The sequence below is a fragment of the Podarcis gaigeae genome, assembly GCF_964106915.1.
Source record: "Podarcis gaigeae genome assembly, chromosome: 1".
Classification (NCBI taxonomy): domain Eukaryota; kingdom Metazoa; phylum Chordata; class Lepidosauria; order Squamata; family Lacertidae; genus Podarcis; species Podarcis gaigeae.
In genome coordinates, this window is record NC_139678.1 from 72,759,444 (window position 1) to 72,778,009 (window position 18,566).

Sequence of the window (18,566 nt, forward strand, 5' to 3'; positions counted from 1 at the left end):
TACTGTCCCACCACCACACATGGAGCAATGTGTGGGACATACAGGTTGCAGGGACAAAATGGTACAGGAGAAGTTGACAAGTGAAACTTAGGAGAGCATGCTTTAGGAGCCTTAATATTGGTCCTGTTTAAAGGGACACTCAAAGGATTTTAAGAGTTAATACAGCTAGTGGAAGAATATTTTTTAGGAATTTACAGCTTATGTTTGCTGGGCTGCATTAATACATCACAATGGTTCCCATAAGCGAAATGCTTCTTGGCATACTGGGAGCCAAGGGCGCAGGTCTTGCCCAGCAAAACAAGCACACACAAGTACACAATTCCCACACCCCCTGGATATTTCCCCCCCCCACTTGTTCCTAGATGCTTTTTGAGTTGCAGAACACCATTTACGTTAGAGAAACCAGGTGCCTCCTTAAAGGATAAACTTACATCAATACATGCAGATTTCATGAGACAACCGTGTATTTTTTTCAGATGGTTAGCCACCCATTAGAATGATAGCTTAGACTTCCCACAGAAACACAATGTGATTCAGAAGGGAACAAGGCTAAATGTAAGGGTGTTTATTCCACATCAATCGACCCAACCAGTTTTGTTACAAGTAGCGACATAATCAACATGGAAGCTTAGCATTTAGAGCTCTGAACAGGAGGAGCATCAATGCCTTCTCACAAAAGGTCCACAGTCTACAGCTCCTTCAACCCTCCTCACAGTAAAGGCTGACTGAAAAGGGGAGAACATTGACCATTTTGTGCAGACTTATTCTGAAGAGCCATGAGCGATAATCTCACAGGGTACTTTATTATGATTATTTGTTAATTATAGTGATAAATGACAGCAATAAGAAAATATTCCCAGTCAGACTAAACTATATTTCATATTAGTTCAACATTGGGGGTGGGGAATAAAAATACTAGTCATCATGGAATATATTATAATATCCCATGGCTAGTGGTTAGTTATGGGACTATCTCAGTTTTATGAGACTCCTCAAAGAGCACACAAAGTTACAGGGCTTTGATCTGATCACTTCAACCCCATAATCTACCTCTACCCATGGAATATCATTGACCAATTCTGTGGGGGGAAATAGTAGTTTTAAACATAATAAACACAAATTATTTTGGCCGGTGAAACAAGCATTGGTTGCAGCCATATGCAACCTTCAGCCTATTTTTAAAAGATACTTCCCATTGGGATATATTGCGATAAAAGTCATTTATACAGTGATTCATACTAAACTTTAGTAGTGAGGGATACGTTTAAGGAACCAGTTTATAATTATGATGGTCTTGCAGTATCATTTATATGTTTATTTATTTTTGGCGGAAAACTAATTTATCACTCCATGTGGGTGAAAAATCTCCTCTATCCATTTCATAGCCATGCATGTGGATGCTATTGAAAGAACACAAAAGAAGCGTGACTTTCCTTTGTGTGTGTGGCTTCACCAGTGCCAAATGCTGATTTTTTTTTTTCAAGAGATGGGAAAGTGATGGCAGAAATTTAACTTTGTTCCTTTGCAGAACTCTGTAATATTCCATACAGATGGTAAAGAGCTTTCATTTTTGTCACTATATTTTGCTGTGGGTTTGTTTGTTTTTTGTTTTTGTTTTTTTGTTTTTGGTTAACCCTTTAGTTTGATTTAAAGACTTCCATTGCACCAGGCTGGCCACAATCCATGCAATGACTGCCTCTTTACTATTCTACCCTTTGCGCGCACACCTATGTGGTTTTTGCTGTCCATTCTCCTCAGGTTGCAAATGCTTATCACAATGCCATCACAAAGCAATGGAGCACCTTCTTCATGAGTAAATAGGAATGGTTTACGGTTCTGCGAAGTATGGAGGATAAGAGGACACTCATGAAGCAGCATGTCACATACATCCAACTGCCCAATGAGATCGTGGCAGATTGTGTATCCATGGTGCAGTGTGGAACCACTGTGTTCTCATGAATGCTCTGAACTCACATGCAGTCCCTGTGCATAAAAAGTCCTGATGGCCACCTGTTATCTCTGGTGTGATTCTTCTTGTATGTGGGAAAGTATGAACCGAACTGCTCCATCAGCCTTTGTCTGTGTGTGACTGGAGCAGCACTTAGGTGCAGCCCAGCTCCCATGGAGGGGTCGCCATTCAGTCCTATACATGAGAAGGATCACATGGAGAAAAGATGTGGCCAGCTTGCATGTGTGAACCTTAATGCGTATCTGCTTGTCATCAGCTCCAGAGCCCATTTGTACTTTGTTTAATTCGGTTGGATTACAGGACCTACTCATTCATTTGGTGCAGCCTAAAGCAAAACGTGCATATTTTATTTGGGGGAGGGTTGTAAGGCATTGTGGTGAGGGGTTTATAATATTCAGGGACATTGTTGTTTTTCTCAAATTGGCACTGCACAACCCATTGTCTGCGTGCAAGTGGCCTGCTGCAGTCATCACTAGTAGACCACACTCAGACTTCTGACTGTTATTCCTAGGGGTTGGGCAGCACAGCACTTGGAGGAAAGGAGATGCCAAAGGGAATCTCATCTGGCTCAATACCAGGGATGGATAGTGCCAGCAATGAATGTTAAAAACAAAGCCAAAAGGTTTTTGCCTTCCAATACAAAGGAAAATACCATTCTTTCTTTATAAAGACTTCAACAGTGATCACTTGCTATTTGGTTCTGTAAATCATATAAGAACCAATTGCTAACCATTACAGAGTTCCTGGAGATGCAAACTTAATGAGTAGCCTGTACATGGCACATTAGTAACACTCTGACCAGCTTTAGTGTAGTTTCTAGTCTACTGTGAATCCAGAGTGGACTCTTTTGGTCTGGGTGTTAATAGACATATTGAATTAAATGTAAATAACCCCACCGAGCTGTCCTTACTGCCAGCACCAGTGAAATTACAGTGCAGAAGCACTTTCTAAGTGCCTACTCAGGTTCTCTGCACCCAAACCTTTATATGGAAAGAGCTACCATGTTAAGTTATATATATTCCCCTATTGAGTTTTTGAGTGGTACAGCTAAAACTCGCAGAATGCTGGAGAGAGTAATATGGCCCCACCAGATCTCATAGAGAGGTCTGCAGGTGGAGAGAAGTATAGGCTGTAGTTTCATGCTTTCTGTACCTCAGAATTGCCTAAGGATATGTGTCTATAAGGCACGCAGGAATGAATTCAGCACTCAGAATCAACAGAATGACTACTTTTTGCTTGTGCTGATTCAGCTAAGCTGAGCGTGCAGATTCCTGTATGACAGTCTTGATCGCTGTGCCTTTGTGGCTCACTTAAAATTGGAACAACCAGTAATGCTACTGCATTGCACTACCTCATAAGTGATAGTTTACTTTAAGATTAAAATAACTGTTTTGCCTTATTGAAGGGTGATTCCTGACCATAGCTGCATATAAGTACAACCCCACAAAGTTAGTGGACGTAAAGGAATGTAGCAGTACATTGTGGAAAGGGCCCTAGCTCAGTGGCAAAGCGCATCATTTGCATGCAGAAGGTTGCATCACCAAGGTCTGGGAAAAACCTTCATCCAGAAACCTTTCAAAGCTGCCTAGTCTGTGTAGACAATGCTGAGCTAGATGGATCAGTGGTCTGGCTTTGAATAAGGGAGCTGCCTCTCTTCCTGTATGTATATTTACCTATCTGTATTTTATTTCTAAACTTTTTATGGAAACTGGACTAGTTCCAGGCCTAAGGCCTAGCCCACACTTAACACGCCATAGTCGGTGAAATCATTCCTGTGTTCAGGTTTGTAGTATGCTAATATAACAGGCATAATAAAGTCAGATTATTTTTTTTCCATTTGAAAATGAATTACAAAAATCAGCATGACCGTAGTAGAACCCCTACCTTTCCTGATGTCTCATCAGGACTGGGGGGAGAGATTATGCATCTCCATTATTTTTCTGGTCACTTAAAGTCACACAAGAGTATGCTCATTTCTGGGCCTTCAATTAAAAAAAAAAGGCATGAAGATTTTAGTAACTTAGATTTGTGGGGTTTTCAGACTTAATCAGTGCTGAGATGTTAAAGAAACACACAGCTCTGAATCAGCATTACCACTCTGCCTGTGTTCTCTCAATAAAGAGTAGGAACAATCTTGAGGGTTTCTTTTTAGAATCAAGGGAGTATGAATTTTATGAAATAAATAAATGAATAACACTTCTACCTCCCCAACCCTCAACCTTTATTCCACCCACCCAGCCAGCCAGCCAAAAAACCTGACACAGAACCTGCACCATCCTTTGAAAACCTTTGCTCATCCGGACCTAGTTTGACTACCTGGAATAAATTAAATAGTTTTTAAACTCAAAGTGCCAGGAACTCCTTCAATATATTTCATATTTCAATACTTAATAGCAAAACAGTTCAGTGACCATACTGAACCTTCGCTTCCAGGGCTGAAACATAAATCTGCTGCTTGTGTTAAAGGAATTTTACATCAATGAGGTTTTATATCCTACTAGTTGATTTACCCCATGTGTAGTTAAGGGACAGAAGCTATTGTATTCTGAGCCCTTAACTATCAAAACTGGATAATTGTCTACCCATAGTTTGATGCTTTGCAAGGAGCACAGTGCAGCTAAGATATTTTACTGACTGGTGTTAATGAGTATGAATGCCAGTCACCCAAATGAAATGAGCAGGTGGAAAATGAGGAGTTCTTCCTTGTGTGACATCCCACAAAGCCATTTGCCCACTGACAGTGGGGCAAATACAGATTACATTGACAACTATGACAAGCTATGACAGCTATGACCTTCTGCACTGAGGTAAATTGACATCACCGCAGGGTCTGACAAATTTTATTGGCTATAGGCAGAGCCAAGAAAATCATTTGCAAAATAGTGGTCTCACTGAAAGCTTTTCAGGGTTTTAAAAGAAATCAGTCCTTGCAATGCCTTTGCTTTTTTTTACTTTTAAAAATGGGGAGCTGAAGACCTGATCATTTGAATTTTGGATACTGTAGTAAATCACTACTACATTACTGCTTATGCACAGAACAAATTCTGGCTGTTTATACAGCAACAAAAACAAACAAATGGGGTTTTTGTGTGGAACTCAAGTCTTGGTGTACTTCTTACTATTTTATACATGATGTAAACTTCAACCAAAGTCTTTCTGTACTTGTTGCTTTCATAAAACAAAACCATTTCTGCCCTCGTGGTCCTTCACAGTCATCTCTGCTCCTTGAATGGCATACATTTCATATTCTACAGATCATCATATTGTAGTTATTTATTACCTAAGACTGAAACTCAAGTCGGAGGGTGTTGCTGTAAGATCTTAAGTGGAGAGGTACCTTGGAGAGGTAGCTTCTGCAATGATTATCTCTCCCTGCTATGTTAGGCAGCACAGTAAAATATCCCCAGATACCTGACCTGTTCTTTGACTATAGCATCCTACTATGAAACTACTATAATTTTAGTTTGATTTCATAGGTACAGTACTACTGTGAGTGAGGCTGTAAGTACTGCAAGACCACCTCTGGTTCTGAGGTACATTTTTGGAAGGAAAGTGCTTCCAGGAACAACATTTTTTTCAGGATTGCACCTTTCCAGAGTCACCTGTCAAAGAAAGACTGCCTGACCTTCACATTTTGACCCCTTGTCTCCAGATTTCAGTAAACCAACATGTCACCTCACTCCAAGAAACAGTGCCTCTAAATGGTGGTATTGTCTAGGAGGGAGGTCACAGCGTTGGCCAATAAGGTTTGTGAGAGATTATTCCCTGAAGTACCTTTATTGAGACCTACACTTCCTGGAGGGATCCAGTCCAACACTTTGGTGAGTAAATACTCACAGGTAGGTTGGGTTTAAGGGCCTCTGGGTTTAGCATGCTAAGCTAAATTCTGCCAGCATAAAGTCTATGGTATGCAGATGACATCAAAGTGCATTTTAAAATATACAAAAAAAAAATATAAGGCTTTAAAAAAATGACAGCACTGATAAAAACTCTATGTATATATTACATTAAAACTGTACAGTTTTGGGATAGCTAAAAATCAACGCAATTGCTGTGTAGTAACAAATTAAGTAACAAATTAAGTTTTTTACATGTTCTTCATGTTTCTCTTTTTCTCTCTCTCTCTTTCTCACTATTTGTTTTTTTTCTTACTGTATGTTGCTTGCAACTTATATATGTTACAGACTGTCACATTTTATATTCTGATGTTTTTCTTCAATTCCTATCAACCTGAGCTCCATGTTGGGCAACAGAGGACATTAGAATACAGTTCATTAAATCAAAACAACAAGGGATGTCACAGACTAGGTAAACTCCATTGAGGTTGTGACACACAAAACCTGATGCAAAAGGTATTAATGCCCAAAGAAAAAAAGTAAGTACTTGATGCGACATGGCACTAACTGGCTAAGTTGCTCTCTTTAGTACTGTCTGCATGGAAAACAAGTTAATTTGCATTGCTCTCCAGCAGAAAATTTCAAGAACATATTGGCTGAACAATAATCTCGCTCCTGGTTTCAAAATCACTTACACCATAGCTTTTGTCAAACTCTAACTCTCCCAGCTGTACTTACATCCATATTCTCTCCAAGCTGTCATCTCATCATCTCATCATTACCTGTCTGTGGTTTACTGTATCTTCCTCTGTAATTCTTCTGTGATATAATCTATGATCGATGTAGCTCTTGTGTGCTGGTAACCCATCCTTAAATCTGTTTACTTGGAAGTGAGCCCCATTGTCTTCCAATGGAACTTACTTGCAAGAAAGTGTGCATAGTTAGAATTGGAATGTGTCATCACCATTCAAAGGCAAACAACGGAACATGGGGTTTTGTCCTTTTGAATCCCTCCCAAGCTCTGGCATACATAAATATCCAGTGTTCATCTTTGAACATGGTCTCGTGCACAAACCAAATGGGATATTTTGCTGAATTAGAGCCTGCCTGAAAACACACATTTTATTTTCTACAAAGTAAATCTTCAGAGAACAATCAATTTACAGGTAGTTTTGTGTTCAAGTCTCAGGAGAAAAATCTTGGGTTTATGTCCTCATTCTCCTTTGGTGTATATTTGTAAGCATTGTTTTGGATGAAGAAGAGAAAATACATTATATATAACTACATAAATGGAGAGCGGGGGCTGGGGGAGCAAAAAGTATTTACAGTTCAGCCAGACAGCATTATAAATCATAAATCCTAAATACACAGGGAGACCACATCCCCACCAAATATTGAAAGCACTGTGATACCACTTTAAACAGGCAAGACTGTAATTTATTAAGGGTACGAAGAATTGTTAATACCCTATTCCCCAGCGTATACAAACTACAATTCACAGAGTGATTTAACAATTAATCCTTTTTTACAGGAACCTTGGAATTGTAGCTCTGTGAGGGGAAGAGAGGTCTTCCGACAGCATCCTTATAAAACTACAGCTCCCAGAATTCCTTAGAGGAAGCAATGACTGTTTATAGTAATATAGTGGTGAGAATTTGACCAAAGAGTGTAGCCTCACACATTACAAAAGCTAGGCAAGTAGTTGGTTGAATCACCATTTTATTATTTTTAAATAAGCTTTTTACATCATAGGTCTAGTATTTATGTTTTGAAGCTGATAGGGAAGCAACCTGCCCTCAGTTTATTATGGTGCAAAACAGAGGTTAATACTCTTAAGAACTCTGTAATTACTCAGCATGCCTAAGAGATACAGGATCAGTTTTAGATTGATTGATTAATCTGAACTTTTAGCTCTCATCAAAAATTCAGTGGGACTTATTCCTGGTCAAGTGAGGGTAGGATTGCAGCCTCACTCCTCAAGCTTCTAAAGGTTAGGATTCAACTCAAGAGGACTTCTGCTTGCACAAGGGAACTTTCCCCATCTCCTCACCCTGGGCACCCCCACAACCAGAAATTGGCTTGGAGGGATCAGGAGAAAACCCCCCCACACCTGTCCAGAACAGCTTATGGGGGGAAGAGAAGCCATTTGTCAAGCCAAAATGGTTGTTCTGACATCATGATCATCTTAGTGCAATGTGGAATTCCTCCCAAAGGGTGGTATTCAACTAAGTTTTACTCAGAATAGCCTCACTGAAATGAATGAACATGAGTAAGTTAGGTCCATTTATTTCTGAATAAAACTTAGCTGAATGCATCCCAAAGAACCATAGTGGGCATAACTTTGCACTATGTTGATCATTCTGACAGGGCATGCCCAGGGGAAGCCCTGTTGCACAAGCAGAACTCCTTGTGTAGGATTCCGCTAATAGGACTTATTAATTGAATCCCACATTAAACTCCATTTTTTAATTCCCCCACCAACTTCCCATATTATTAAAATTGAAGACACTAATAAAACTTGATTGTGGCACATATTCCAAGGTTATCATGGCTTGGACAAAACAGTCAAATGATGGTTTGACATTTGTCTGAGCCGTAGGGTCATGAACTTCCCTTACACTAGAGCTTTCCAAACTTTTCATGTAGGTGACACACTTTTTAGACATGCATCATTTTGCAACACAGTAATTTCAGTTTTACGAGCAAACCAGAGGTTAAACTTAACCCTTATAACAGCATTTGTGTGACACACCTGCACAGTGCAGCTAACACACTAACATGTCACAACACATAGTTTGGAAAGCTCTGCTTTACACACTTCAATTCCTTCCCTGACTTCCTGGTTTAGGCAAACTATAGTTTGACATTACTTCTGAGTCAGCAATCTGTGCATCTGGAAGGAAAGCACCAATCATAGTTTGCAATTTTTTATTTAATATCAGCCTATCATTTGCCTGAATTATGTCAGGAGGAAATGGAGGAGGAGAAGGATGTCCTGGAATATGTTTTCCTAAATATGTTAAGTCTTTGACACAGAATGTTGCACCAGTCCCCCCTCTTTTATACTTTTCACTGAATAAATTGCTTATCATTGTTTGGCCCCTTGAAATAAATTCTGGGATATGGGAAAGCTCATCTTAATACAACTTTACCGTTACTGCTTGACCATGTAACAGAAACCTTCTGAATTTCTGAACACAACCACGTACAGAGGTGCCCCTCACCCAGCTTTAATTCTTTAGGAGAGAAGACAAACACCACCCATTCAAGGATAGTGTATATCAGGTTAATCCCTGGCTATTGCACCAATGCTAATTGTGTCCCCCAGCCAGGGTTGGAATTTGCTTATGAGCAATTCAGTGAGACAGGGAGTAAAGCATAACCAGTGATGAATGCAACAAACTCAGTGAATCAATTGGTTTATTGGCGTACCATTACTACACTTGCATTTTGGAATAAAGTTCATAGTTACCAACTCAGGGCAGGTGAATAAGATCTTGTCATCTTCCCCCTCAGCAAAATTATCCCCAAATCAACAACTCCTACCATATCTAGAACATTACATGTGATATATATTTACAAATAAATGCTTAATGTGAGCTCCCCAATCTTTTTTGAAGGGAAGGGCTTGCATGAAATATATATAACACGCTATGTTACATGCTGTATGTTGGGATAGAAGAATGCTATGAGTCCTTTCCCCTAGCCTCCAATACACACAAATGCAGCACATGTGTGGCAGTTGCACATGATAAGGTTTGCTCATTTTGATAAATTACCACTCAGTTGTTCTCTTGTAGTATTATGTTTTAACTATAGGAAGCTTCATCTGTAATAGAATTCTGTATTATGTTCCTTGAGTGCTTTGTTTGGCTTTCGTAGGGGATTCCAGAGTGTCCATTAAATGTTATTATAAGGCCATAAGCCACACTAGGTGCTTCCTAGGTATACCTTTATGAGGACCCAAACTTCCCCCAAACCCAAGAGTCACTTTTCAATTTGAGGACATTAACAGAAACATAATAACCACAATCTGCATTTTTTATGCCATAGGCACAATTGATGCAAGCAAATTGGCATGCAGCAGGGACTGGGAAGCCAGATGTTGTTGGATTTCAATTCCCATCCGCTCCAGCCAGAATGGCCAAGTGGAATGATGGGAGTTGGAAGTTCAACATCTGGAAGGCTACAGGTTCTCTATCCCTGGCATGAAGGTTGATGAGAGTTCATATGCAGCAGTGTCCAATTACATTCAGATAGTTATGGATCAGCTGTTTGTGTTTGCTAATGCACAACAGCTCAAACTCACTTTTCAGTAGAAAAAGATGAAATTGCTGCTCAATGCAATGTTTCTGTTTCCATATTATATTTGTCTTCCACATATCAAACTAAAAAAAAATGCATTAGAAAAGTTACAGGTGCTGTGGTACATCTTCAGGATGGTCACTCCCTGCTTGCATTTAGTTAGCACTTTGTCAATTCCTCCAACTCTTTCATTCAGTCCCCATCAGAAGCACTGGCAATTTGTTGCCCAGCATGGGCCGTGCAGCGAGTATGGTAGGTGTAGTATTATGAGAATGCAATGAGCAAAGGAACTTTCCCAAGGTATCGGGTCCTTTCCCTACCCATTACACTTATTGTGTGTCAAGACCCCGAAACCACCCCCTCGATGGTGAATAAAACACAAGGGCGCAACTTTATTGGTTACAGAATGTGAGCAGTATTGGCTTAGGCATTGGACTGACTCGACTATATCTGACTCCTGCCCATCACGCAGGGAGTCCAGTAAGGGTCAACCACTGGTAGGGGGAGCCCCGTCAATGCAAACCGACTCGAGCTGCCCCAGGGATCCCGAAGGGGTTGTGGCATGGCCCTAGCCCCGCCCCGGGCTTTGGACAAGATCCACACCCCCAGATTCCTTTAACGGAATACCCTTAAGCTTGGAGGGGCAGGTGATGGCCACACCTTCCCTCCCCCATCATAAGATCAACCAATGCCTAACTGCCAACCCTTACAAAGTTGTGACAATTGCTACAAGGTAGGCGCAAACCAAATGGCCCATGCCAATTTGCCAAGTGGAAATATTCCTACCAGGCCCCTCAACGGCGACCAACCAAGGTCCATAGCAAGGCCAAGATTGACACGTGCAAATTAGGGAGGGAGGGAGGGTGGGAGATTGAAGAAGCAAGCTGAGAGGAAGCTCTCCGGCTCACGCCTTGGTTTAAATGGGGCCCAGCCACGCCTCCCCAGTCAGTGGATTGGCTGGCTGGTCAATGACGTGGCCAGGAACCTCCTGGTGATGCGGTTCTTTGTCCCCCCGCCCCTGGAGGGAGTGGGTGGCCACGTGGTCCACTGCAACTCCTCCCTACAGTGAAGTGGAGCAGATTTGCATAAGTGGATTCAGAACTCCCCTTCATCCCTAAAGCTGGCAAATTAAAGAGCTGTTTGTACGAATAGAACTAAGAAACCTTACAATGCTGTTTATGTACATCCTGCTCTTCAAATTATAAAGAGCAACAATGGTTGGCTAGTTAATTCATATCAAATATCTTTGATTGTTCTGTGTTCTCTTTTATCCCTCTGGGTTGATTTTATTAATCACTATCTGCGAGCTAGTGTAAGCTACGAAGTGCCTTGAGGAAGGTATATTGATTGTTGACATCTATCGTGAGCAAGGAATATTGATCTGTCATGAGAATCGTTGTTCTATACACTGCCCCTTTAATTTAAACTCTATAGGATCACCTGCCATGTCTGTCCAATTATCTTTATGTAATAAGCATTGTGCAACCGAGGCTTTGAATGCTGCAGCTATCTGTGCTACGCCACTCAAAAGAAAGGGTTTACATTTATGCCTGGTGATCCCTCTATGGCCAAAACATTCCAACTGAACTGTGCCATATTCCAAGTATATATTCAATATATTCTTTGCACTTTAAAATGTTAGAAGAGCACTTTAAATTGCTTTGAGAATGTGAAGCAAGTCACACAGAGGAAAAAGTCTGTTCTCATGGAAACATGTTGATTGAAATGGACACATTTAAAAGCCATCTATTATCATCTGCAATGTACGTTTGTTTTCAAATCCCATCAGCTGCTTGATTATCTTGAGGTACCATCCTGTGCTGCCGTTGCAAAAGGCAAAAAAAAAAAAGTATGTCTTTGAAGACAACTTCAGCAAATGGATTTTTATTGTAAAGAATCCATGTTCTGCTGTCATATCCCATTGTGTCCTCTGTGTGCATCTGTCTTAAATGTGTGCCACCATTTTGTGTAAACCAAAATGGAAACAAATCAGAAGCAACTTGTGTAAGGATTATTTCCTGAGAAATGCACCACAACAGGTATAAATCAGCAAAGCTAGAATGCCACAAAAACAAAACAAAAAAAGAATCATCATCAGTGCCAGTCTCCAAAGTTGTTGAGTTCTAGGAAGTTTATTGAGAAACAGAAAATTTGGGTGCCATCTTCCATCATGCTAAATATAATCACGTTTCTAATTGCAGACCTGCTCACAGAGCTAGGAGCCAAAGCTACCCTGTTTCTAACAAGCTAACATTCTGTTTTCCCCTTTCACTCTTTTCCTTTTCGGAAAAAAAGAAAAGAAAAGAAATTTCATTTGGTGCGCTGCACACCTCCAACATACCTAGGGCAAATGTGCTACTTTTTTTTTCCTTTTTCTATCTCACCTTTTAGCTATTGAACCCTACCAACAGATTTCGTTCTGATAAAACCATTCTTAGTGTTTCAATAGCCTTCTGCTTATATGTTTGAAGATTCGAAACTGAATGGGGAGGTGGCCAAGGCGGCGCTGGCAAATGAAGACTGCCCCCACATAGACCAGGCTATGTCACCCGAGGAAGGCCTGCCCTTTACCCGTTCTGGCACTCGGGAGAGATATGGACCTTGCTTCCTCTTATCAACCGGGGAATATCCCTGCCCGCCTGATGGAGGAATAAGAAAGGGTATGTAGATGAGGTCCTGTAATCACATAGATAGTAACATAGTTTAAGAGATAAAGTACTTACTGATAAGTAGTGAGCTTGTTTTAGATCGGGGCTTATTGTGCTACAATAACAGCCTGATGCCTGCATTTTAAGTTACTAATCTGGGCTAGGAACAGTGGTTCCCAAACTCTTTAATGTGTGTGCCCTTTGCAAATCATTTCATCTAGTGTGCAAATCTAGCATTCACCTGCACCAGCCCCCAAGACCTTAGCTGCCACACAAGGCTTCACAGCTCAATCTTCTTTCCACCTTCCTATTGCAATTGCTGTGGGACAACATGGTTCCAACTCTTTCACCTGCTACAAAACCTCTTTAAGCTCTCGCCTTCTCTTTCTTCTGTACCCCCCCCCCATTTCATGTGTGGCAGGCGAAGGGGAGGAGGCAATTCAAACATGCTCAGCAGAATTTCCAGAAGGTCACTTGTAGGTCACTTGTAGAGGCCTTTAACAAATGTCATGCAAGGAGCGATCACTTGGCATAAGTTTTGTTGTTTTACATTTTCTCTGGCAAGTGCTCATGTGCCCCTAAGGGTGCAGGTACCAGTTTGGGAACCACTGAGTGGGGAGGGAAGCAAAAATAAAGCAATGTTTGTGACAGTGTCAAGCAGCTTAGTCTTCCTTGTTGGTTTATTTCAGCAAGTGCCAATAGACAGTAGTTAGCAGTATCCTTAATCTATTCCAGTTTCTTCCCCAAGGAATATGAGAGACTCCCTGATTGGAATAATCCAGGAATGACAGCTATTTAGAAAGTGCGGGCATCTTAAGACAATTGTTTGGCCATCTCTTATCCATATACAACACATAACATTAAACTCTAGCCCATTCAGCTTTCATAACTCAGTAAGAATGGCCACCACTCCATGAAGACAGTGTTATGCTCTCCTTTGGCTCCCACATTCATTTGCCTTGACCACGGTTAGCATTCGTTATTGTGGCCTGTTGCCAATCTCCCTGAATATTTTCACGAAACTTTTATGACCGTATCGACTGTACCTACTACTGAAATAAAAACAAGAGCATTTTAAATATATACATATATATATATATATCTATATAAGGAGAGGGAGGCAGACCATGGCTTATTTAAGCGGATGAACTGATGATGGTGAAAATGCAAACAAATTAATACTCACTCTAAGAGATTATCAAGCACATGCTTAGATACGTAAAGCATATCATTTAAATCCATTTCAGTGTAGTATACATACGCCCTGGTCTGATAACTCCAGCATGTGGACGGAGGCTCCGATGTGCCTGTGGAGCTTTCTGTGAATGGTTGCCGAATACTTTTGTTCCCATATAAGAGCATGCCAAGTTTTGGGTGTCCCCCACCAAAAACAACAACAATGAATTGTGGCCATAGAGTGTAACACTGCATATTGACCAACTGCAAATATGGTAGAGTGAAATCCATGGCACAGGGTCGTACTCTACAGAAACTGTAGGATGTATTGCATGTCGGTAGGGAGAGACTATGAATAAATGCCAGTTGTAGAAATAGAGCAGCTGTAATTCTAACTTCAAAGCCTATTGATGATAAGATATAGTAGGATAATTGTACTTTCATTTGAAAGTATCTCTGCTGAAAATTCCCTTTGTAGCAAAGTGTTTTATATCTGATTCTGTATTGGATAGGTGTTGGCCACTTTCATTCAACTGGAGTCTTCTTCTTCTTTTGGTTCTTGCTTCAGTGTATTCTGAGACTTTGCAAAGTGTCATCTCACTGGGGATTTTTTTTTAAAAAAGTGTAGTTCCTATGATGCACAAGAACCAGGCTCTGCCTGTTGAGTGAAAGTAGAGCCAGCTAACTAAAGAAGTATAAAATGTCAGCATATTGTTGGCCTGTTTGAGGGGTGGGAGGGTGTGTATATATACCTTTTGTGTTCCAACCAAATTTCATTTCCTAGATTGTCTTACTGTCTATAATTTGCTGAGCTGTTTTGTGCATGTCTAAAAACTGGCAGAGGGGAAAGGAAAACAAATGCATGCAACAATACTGGTAAACAAACTGAGTAGTATCTCTATAGCAACATAATAACTGCTTTTGCTTTCGGATGGGCTTTTATGTTATAAAGACATCTTTTTAGGGGGCCCAACCTTCAGATAATGTGATATGTAGCTATATAGAACATGGGGTGTTTATTTCTTCCAGCTGCTTTATGGCATTGCCTACATTATAGTAGAGGGTTTCCATCCAAGGGAAAGGAGTTCATTTCCCCTCTCCACCATTTTCTGATTGCTTCTGACATGGTCATGTTGCAAGGGATACTACTCTCAGCATGTCAAAGCATGAGGATGCTACTGATCTGGCTACTTTGTTGACCATTCTGTTGTTGATCCAATGCTGTATTTTTGCATTTTTTTTTCTTTTTAAATGAAGGTTATGAAATGTCACGGAGTCTTAACAGCATAGCTGGCATAAGTGGAAAAGCGGTAGGATTATCCTCAAAGCCTGCACCCTACAATTCTCCTAGCCCAACGAGACATTCTTGGTCTCCCATCCCATCCATTTTGTAGCATGGATCAGTAGCAGAGAATGGTCTAAATCATAATACTAAAAAAAGAAAGAAAAAAGAAAGAAAAAGAAATGCTATTCTTTCTAATTGACCTATGAGCTGTCACAATATAATGCAAATGATGATGATGATGATTGAAGCGGTCTGTCTCTCGGTAGCATCTCATGGGGACGGTGTTACTACTGGTTTTAGTAACGCTTACACTGACAACATCCTTGATCGGTAGCGCTGAGATGACACTAGGTGGGCATTAGTAGCTTTGGCGGGCCATAACACTGCATGATATTGGAACATAAGACAAGAAGGTGGATGCATCATGTAGTTTCCTCTAAGGTTGCATCAGGCTGGTATGTGCTTTTTCTTGGCTAATGGTGGATCCACTGGCTCTTATGGAATGGGTTAGGCATTCAGGCCAATGCTGAAACTTGCCAACGATTGAAGATTTTGCTTTACTCAGGATATTTTTGAGCCATAGGAACCCTGCAGGAGTTTGAGCAAAACACACGCAGTAGGATGAAACTTTGCATGGGCGCCTATTCTATGTTGAAAGCAATAAGATACACTGTAGAGAGGTCTCTAGCTGGCTGGCTGACTGCATGGGAAAAAGTACTGGCGGAGAAGAAAACTGGCTGCCTCTGCATGTAGCTCTTTCCACCTTAGTCCTCCTTCCTTTAAAACACCCAGCTTGATTTGAAAAGCGCAGGAGAGAAGCTCAAGTATTGATTATATTCTTTACATGCAGATCTTTGCAAAGAAAGTCCTGTCATTGCTAAATATATGCCAACAGAGGCAGTCAAAGTGACTTGACATGGAGAGAACGAGATGGACAATGATGGCTTGTAAACGTCTGGGTGGAACTGTGCAGGCATAGAAGACCTCCTCATTTGGACAAATGTAATCTCACTCCATGCAAGTTTGCAGGATGATTCTATGTGGTTTCACAGATATAAGTAGATTTGCAGGCTTTTTCTATGGCCAAAATGTAACAAATGATAGATTTTTTTTTGTTGTTCCATAGCATGAATTGCATGAAAACAAAAAAACCTGCAATTGTATGAGTAACTTTAAAGGGGGGGTGGGAGGCAAAGTGATCTATTTTCTGTCAAAGCTCTTTACTTTTACATACATTGTTGTAGCCAAACTGTAAAATGTTCTAAAACCGTACATTCCTTTGCTATGGATTGCTTCTTTTTGTATACAAGATAAAAAGAGTTAATGGTTTTAAAAGTGGAATCGGGCGGTCATATTGACCAAGCCTTCATAAATACATCACATTAACATGAAAAAAACAATCAAGAACTTTTCATTCAACTAGAATTGTGTAAACTGTACAAACAACTTTCTTTTCCTGTCTGTTTTTGTTGGCATGCTTGTGAAACATGGGACCAACTCTTGGACCTGATGGTAACAGCTGGTCTAGACTTATTTTCCAGCTCTGGTTATGTTGTATTTTATTGGTGTGTAGATCCAATGTGAAGACCCTTCATGGCAAATTGTTCACATTACGTAATCAGTGATGAATTTAACAACAACAAAATGTTTTTTTAAAAAATAATAATCAGAAAAATCAGAAAATCTGGGACTTACAGTATACAAATCAGGAAGCTACTCAAGTGTAAGCTTGTCTCAGAGTTTAAGAAACAAGATGATGGCATTGTATGCAATTTAGAACTTCTGAGTAAAATGCATGCACAATGTTATGCAAAACAAATCCTAGCATGAAATAAATTTTGTATCATGGTTTCAATGCCTGCTGTACAGTGTAAATCAGAATTCTTTTCTAAAATGATCAGAGGTTTCCAGATACACTTCTGAAATCATGAATAAATACAAGACTCCCAGTGGAAATATAAAAGAAGCTTGATTTTAATTTGCTTCTAAAATGGCAAAATTGGTGACTGCATCATCAACTGGTTCCTCCAAATCCTTGATACAACTCGTGTCTACAGTCTTCACGACACTAATAAATATAACAAATGGAAGGTATAACGTAGAGTTATGTAGGTCTCTTTTGCTCCCTCTCTTCTTTCCCCTTTAATAATAAAAGTTTGGCTTTTTAGATGATAATGTGAAGTTGGGTTTTCTTCTGTGGTTCTCTTAAATTCTCCACTTTACAACAGCAACCCACATCATGTAAGCCTTTAAAAGGGATCAAGAGCAAAATAATTTTAGGAAATAGTGAGTTATGTCTAAAGCTGTCAAATATTAAGGGTAGTAACAGAGACTCATGGGGGGGAGCTATAATATTTCATTTGGGATTCAAAGAGTAAGATATAGAGATTGCTTGTCAACATCATTTTTGTAGTTTGAACATCCCATGCAAGGTATTTCTTCAAGGGTTACAAATTCACTGTTTGAATACCTCTACCAAACATCTCTGGAAGAAAATACTACTAGTTGGAACTACTAGTTGGTATGAGAAGTATATATTTGAACAGGAAATGTTGTAGAATAAACTTGGTTTATAGGTATTCCTTTGCAATGTTAGCTTAATCATATTAACTATGAACCAAATTTTCTGAATCCATTCAAATATAATAGGAGATATGCTTTTCCAGTTATTATCTTAGTAGCCTGGTTCTAACATTTAATAGAGTGGGGAAAGCATGAATTGGTCACACTCCCCCCCCCCCCTCATTTCTGATGTTAACATGCAAAATGGGAACTAATGGAGCTCTCATCCACTGTGAGATCCACAGGCCTCCCCCTCTCCCAATGATTTATGGTGAGTGATAGCCATGAGTCCCACGTTACAGCGGGTGTATGTGTAGAAGCATGACACGTTTGAACTTAAGTTGGAACAGGCTCCAAGATCAATCACAGAAGAACATGGATTTGTTATAAGGTTATGGATAACAGATGGTACAGTCAGGAGGCCAGTTTCAAAATTAGAGATCATGATGGGATAGAGCAGCAGGGGAAATCGCTTAATGAAGTCAACCCAAAGCCACAAGACTTTCCTTATCAAAACTAATATATTGATTTGTGCTTAGGTTTCAGGAAATCCATGCATGATCTTCAGAAAAGGGATTGTGTGGCAACCTCTCTCTACCCTGTTTAGGAAGAGGATAACAATATGAGTAACAGCAACTTTAAATCCACAAGCGATCTGTGTAGTGGTTATCATGTTCTCAATTGAAGTCCTACAACAGAATATCAAATTCTAAAGAATCTTGAATTATTATTCGGCTAATGTATTTCAGAAACAGCACATCATTTTAAGAGGTGGGAAGGTGTAT

General features: G+C 40.1%; 2 protein-coding genes across 6 annotated transcripts in view; one reads left to right on the forward strand and one right to left on the reverse strand.

Annotated features, from left to right (window-relative positions):
* KCNC1 (potassium voltage-gated channel subfamily C member 1) overlaps positions 1–17,394 on the forward strand; it is a 123,151-nt gene extending 105,757 nt beyond the window's left edge. Inside the window, exons 3-5 of one of the 5 annotated variants that reach the window (XM_083709215.1) lie at positions 12,582–12,770; positions 15,192–15,244; positions 16,070–17,394. In XM_083709215.1, coding sequence (XP_083565341.1) covers positions 12,582–12,770; positions 15,192–15,244; positions 16,070–16,129 — 302 coding nt within the window. In that variant the 3' untranslated portion in view covers positions 16,130–17,394. Of the gene's footprint in view, positions 1–12,581; positions 12,771–15,191 lie in introns of all 5 variants that reach the window. The other 4 variants (XM_083709214.1, XM_083709216.1, XM_083709217.1 and 1 more) reach the window with 4 other exon arrangements.
* The window catches only part of SERGEF (secretion regulating guanine nucleotide exchange factor), a 122,501-nt gene continuing 104,280 nt past the window's right edge, over positions 346–18,566 (reverse strand). The window contains exon 12 of the mRNA XM_083714665.1: positions 346–18,380. The gene's annotated coding sequence lies outside the window, so the exon portion shown is untranslated. The remainder of the gene's footprint in view (positions 18,381–18,566) is intronic.